Source organism: Anopheles marshallii, chromosome 2 (genome assembly GCF_943734725.1).
Source record: "Anopheles marshallii chromosome 2, idAnoMarsDA_429_01, whole genome shotgun sequence".
In the NCBI taxonomy this organism is placed as follows: Eukaryota; Metazoa; Arthropoda; class Insecta; order Diptera; family Culicidae; genus Anopheles; species Anopheles marshallii.
In genome coordinates, this window is record NC_071326.1 from 15,418,483 (window position 1) to 15,422,040 (window position 3,558).

The following is a 3,558-nucleotide window of genomic DNA, read 5'->3' on the forward strand; positions in this document are numbered from 1 at the left end:
TGTAAGTGAAGCGACCAAGAATGAACACACGCTTTCGCTGGCCAGAAAAGGAACGGAATGGAACGAATAACAATAACAGAAAAAAAATCACTCAGTTTCAGTGTACGAATGTACAAAAATCAACGAACCCGTTCGCCAAACTGAGCGTGGAACAGAAGTAGGAGAATGTAAATATTTGTGAATCGATTCGAAGTTACTCCCCCGGAGGCCACGGTAACGGTGAGACGCAAGAAAAGATGCAACGTAAGGGACGAAAAAATCGACATCCGGGCTCGAACTCCCTCCCCCGGCCACCACCCCCCACCCACCAAACCCCGCGCTGGAAGACGAAGAGCAGCTGCCCAGAAAGAAAGAAAGCCCCGAAGAAAGCTTCGACGGCGTGGCCCCCCAAAAAAAAAGCCAACCATCCCGGACCCTGGAGCCGAGCTGCAGGCTGCGGTTGCCCATGATGCTGAGCGCGTGCGTCCCAGTGTGTGCGTGCGCAAGCGCCACCACCTTCGCACCCTGCAAAACAAGAGAAGAGCATAGAGACCGAAGCCACCCGGACGATTCCACGATCCGCGATCGCCGCATCGCACAATCGTGAAGATCAGGAGAAAGAGAACGAGATGGATAGCGAACAGTGCGCGGCCGAACGCGCGTGTGCGAGTGGGAACAACAGCAGGAGAAAGCGCACTACGAAGAGAGAGGGTATCTGGGAACGCCAGCCTCTTATAAACACCTCGGTAGCGTGTGGAAAATTGTCAATCCGTGTTTAGTTCCGTACCGGTGAGGAGCCCAAAAACCCAACGCTAGCGCTAGTGTGTGTGTCCTAAAGCTCGCAGTAGCCGCTTCAGTTCAACGTTGTTTTTCGCCCGAGTGCACGTTCTACCCGCAAAACTTCCCCCCACGCACACCGTGATTTCCGCCATGAAGCTGTTAATCTGTGTGCTGAGTGTGTGCGCCCTGGCCTCGGCCCAGGACTTCAAGGATTGTTTGGAAAAGGATTCGATCTCCTGCCTGCAGCTCACGGTACGACATACCAGTGTGTTAACGATAAGCGTTACTTGGGGCGATGTGATGGGGGATGGGAAGTAGTGAACTTCAAGAACGGTTGCTGAGACCTAGTGAAGGAACAGTGTGCTACAGCAAAAAATAATCCGTGGACATTTGTGATGGTGAAGAATCGAATCAATTGCAATGTGTCTCCATCAAAGGGGTTGTTGTATCTGATCGTTTGCTACGTAGATCTTTTGTAGTAAGCGAGTAAAGAAGGTTTGAAAACAAACAGACAATTGCTCCAGTGCTGACGTAAATAGTGCAGTTCCATAATTTTAACTTCTTAACAAAAGTTTCCGCTTAAGCAATTAAAAATCCTGTTACATCATCTCAAAGCGAAATAGTAGGAAGTACTTCTGGATCTTTGAGTTTTAAAATTGTAGATCAACGATCGATCATGCACTCAGCTCGACTATTAAATTTAAAGAATAGTTGAGGTGCCGTTTCAGACCTCCAGATGGATTCGTCAAGATTGATTAGCATTTAACTAATTCGACATTAAAAAATGTAGATGAACCCCGACGAAAGCGTTACTGACCATCAAATTTTCTTTCCAGTTCTACCGCAAGGCACGCGACTTCTTCGACCAGCCACAGATCAGCCTGGCCGGTGGCCTGTCGTTCGTAAAGACGGCCGGTCGGGATTCCCGCTCGTACAGCGCCGACAGTGCCCAGATCGAGTCGGCCAACAGCGTGGAGACGCGTGAGGATGCGCTGGAGAACTACGTGTTCGAACGCTCGGTCAGCTTCCTGCGCGAGCGCTCGCTGAACCTCGATATGGCCGGTGCTGCCCGCAGCCTGTCCACCGTCATCCCGGAGGAGGTGAAGGGCCAGATGCGCGCCATGGTTGCGGAGGCTCGCGGCAAGAAGAAGATCCTGAAGGCGCTCCTGCCCATCCTCGGACTGGTGAAGCTGAAGATCGTCGGTCTGGCCCTCTTGGCCCTGCTCGGCATCGCGCTGATCGCCAAGAAGGCGCTGATCGTGTCCGTGATCGCGCTCGTCCTGTCCAAGTTCCTGTTCCTGAAGAAGCTGCTCTCCAAGAAGGACGACCACACCTCGTACCACGGTTCGTCCGGTGGCTGGGAGTCGAGCGGATACGGTGACTATGGTTCCCACAGCCAGCCCGCTCACTCGATCGCCTACGCCGGTCACAAGCCCGTGCGAAAGTAGACGACGCTGCAACACGAGCGATCCGCACCAGCAGAACGACAAGATCCCTTTAATTTATTAACGCTAGCGGTCACACACGCTGCCCGGGGTTCGGTGCGCCTTCCCCGCAGTGTGCTCCGCCCGAGATCGAGATTAATTTATTAACTTAGCCGATAGATGAGGAATTGATTTGTTCATTTGTTTTGTTGTGACCATGTTTTGCTCTACTGACAAAACCGACACTGTCCCGCACTAGACACACACACACACGCGCGCACGCATTAAAACACATACGCGCGTGTATGCAGGCGCGTACCATTTCCTCCTTCAAAACTGAAACCTGAAAGAGGCACTCGATCCCGCGTGCGCGATCGAATCTCGTACCAAACACACACTATCACTGATCACTATGATAGCTGCTATTACTTTTACTATTACTACTACGTTTTACTACTATTACTACCACCTATTGCCACCGCGGTTGCGGACCTTTATCGACCAAAACGTGCGGCAAATGGTCTGTACCTTTAAACGTTTAACTTTAAAATCCCCATCCCGAGCACTATTCTTCATTCTAGTCTAACCCTGTAATCCTTACATCTCGTTCAAACCCTACGCGAACCAAGGCCGATTGAGGTAATTCGATCTGGCGTCCCAATCGATATATAGCGTTAGTAGCGGGCCCAACCTGCGTTCGGGGTGGACCGATTTTCTTTACTACAAGAAGACGCACCCCGGCCCGAGCCCGACCGGACCACCCCGTCGCCCCGTCCACGGGTGACAGCGGTCTCCAGTTCTCACATCAAACACCTCCACTCACTAGACATTCCCTGTCAACATTCTTCTCATTCTGCACTCGATGTTGCCATCGGGCTGGCAGTGGCCGTGGCTGCCTGCAGCTGCCCATACCGCCGGCATCCGTTGAGCATGTCGTGTTTTTGGTTTTGATTTTTTTTTTTCAATTACACCCAATTCTACCGAATTGGGTTCTAGTCTTCTAACCAGCAAGCTTTCTGAATCTGAACAGACGTGAAGCGACGATAAGGGTGGGAAGAGGCACGAGCGCGAAAAGCGAACGAGAAGAATTGGTTGGTAAAGCTACACCGACTCGGTCCCGTTCGGCCTTTGGCGGACGATTTGTGTCCGTTAGTCTCAACTTCTGGGTGCTAGTGGGTGCCTTCCTCTGCATAATTTGGTGGTGTCTGAGCGTACGGTGGTTTGGCAATCTGCCTCACTACTCTTCCCACCCCCGCCGTACTCACCGCCGGTGGGGTGTATGATTAGGGGTGGCGGCAAGTTCGCTTAACTGTTCAACGCACCCCACCCAAAAGCAATTATGCTCAGAACCGTACCGTGTTGGAGTGGATTTCTT

The 3,558-nt window shown here is 51.9% G+C and overlaps 1 protein-coding gene across 1 annotated transcript; it reads left to right on the forward strand.

Moving 5' to 3' along the window:
• The first annotated feature begins 909 nt into the window (after positions 1 to 909).
• Positions 910 to 2,207, forward strand: LOC128719707 (uncharacterized). Its single transcript, XM_053813335.1, has 2 exons — positions 910 to 1,011; positions 1,596 to 2,207. The coding sequence occupies exons 1-2, from the start codon at positions 910 to 912 to the stop codon at positions 2,205 to 2,207; spliced, it is 714 nt and encodes a 237-aa protein (XP_053669310.1).
• The last annotated feature ends 1,351 nt before the right edge of the window (positions 2,208 to 3,558 follow it).

What these genes read in the sequence shown, in the direction of transcription:
- LOC128719707 (XM_053813335.1), top strand. Translation starts at nt 910, where the DNA reads ATGAAGCTGTTAATCTGTGTGCTGAGTGTGTGCGCCCTGGCCTCGGCC. An exon ending in TCTCCTGCCTGCAGCTCACG is followed by an intron (nt 1,012 to 1,595) that starts GTACGACATACC and finishes TTTTCTTTCCAG; the next exon opens with TTCTACCGCAAGGCACGCGA.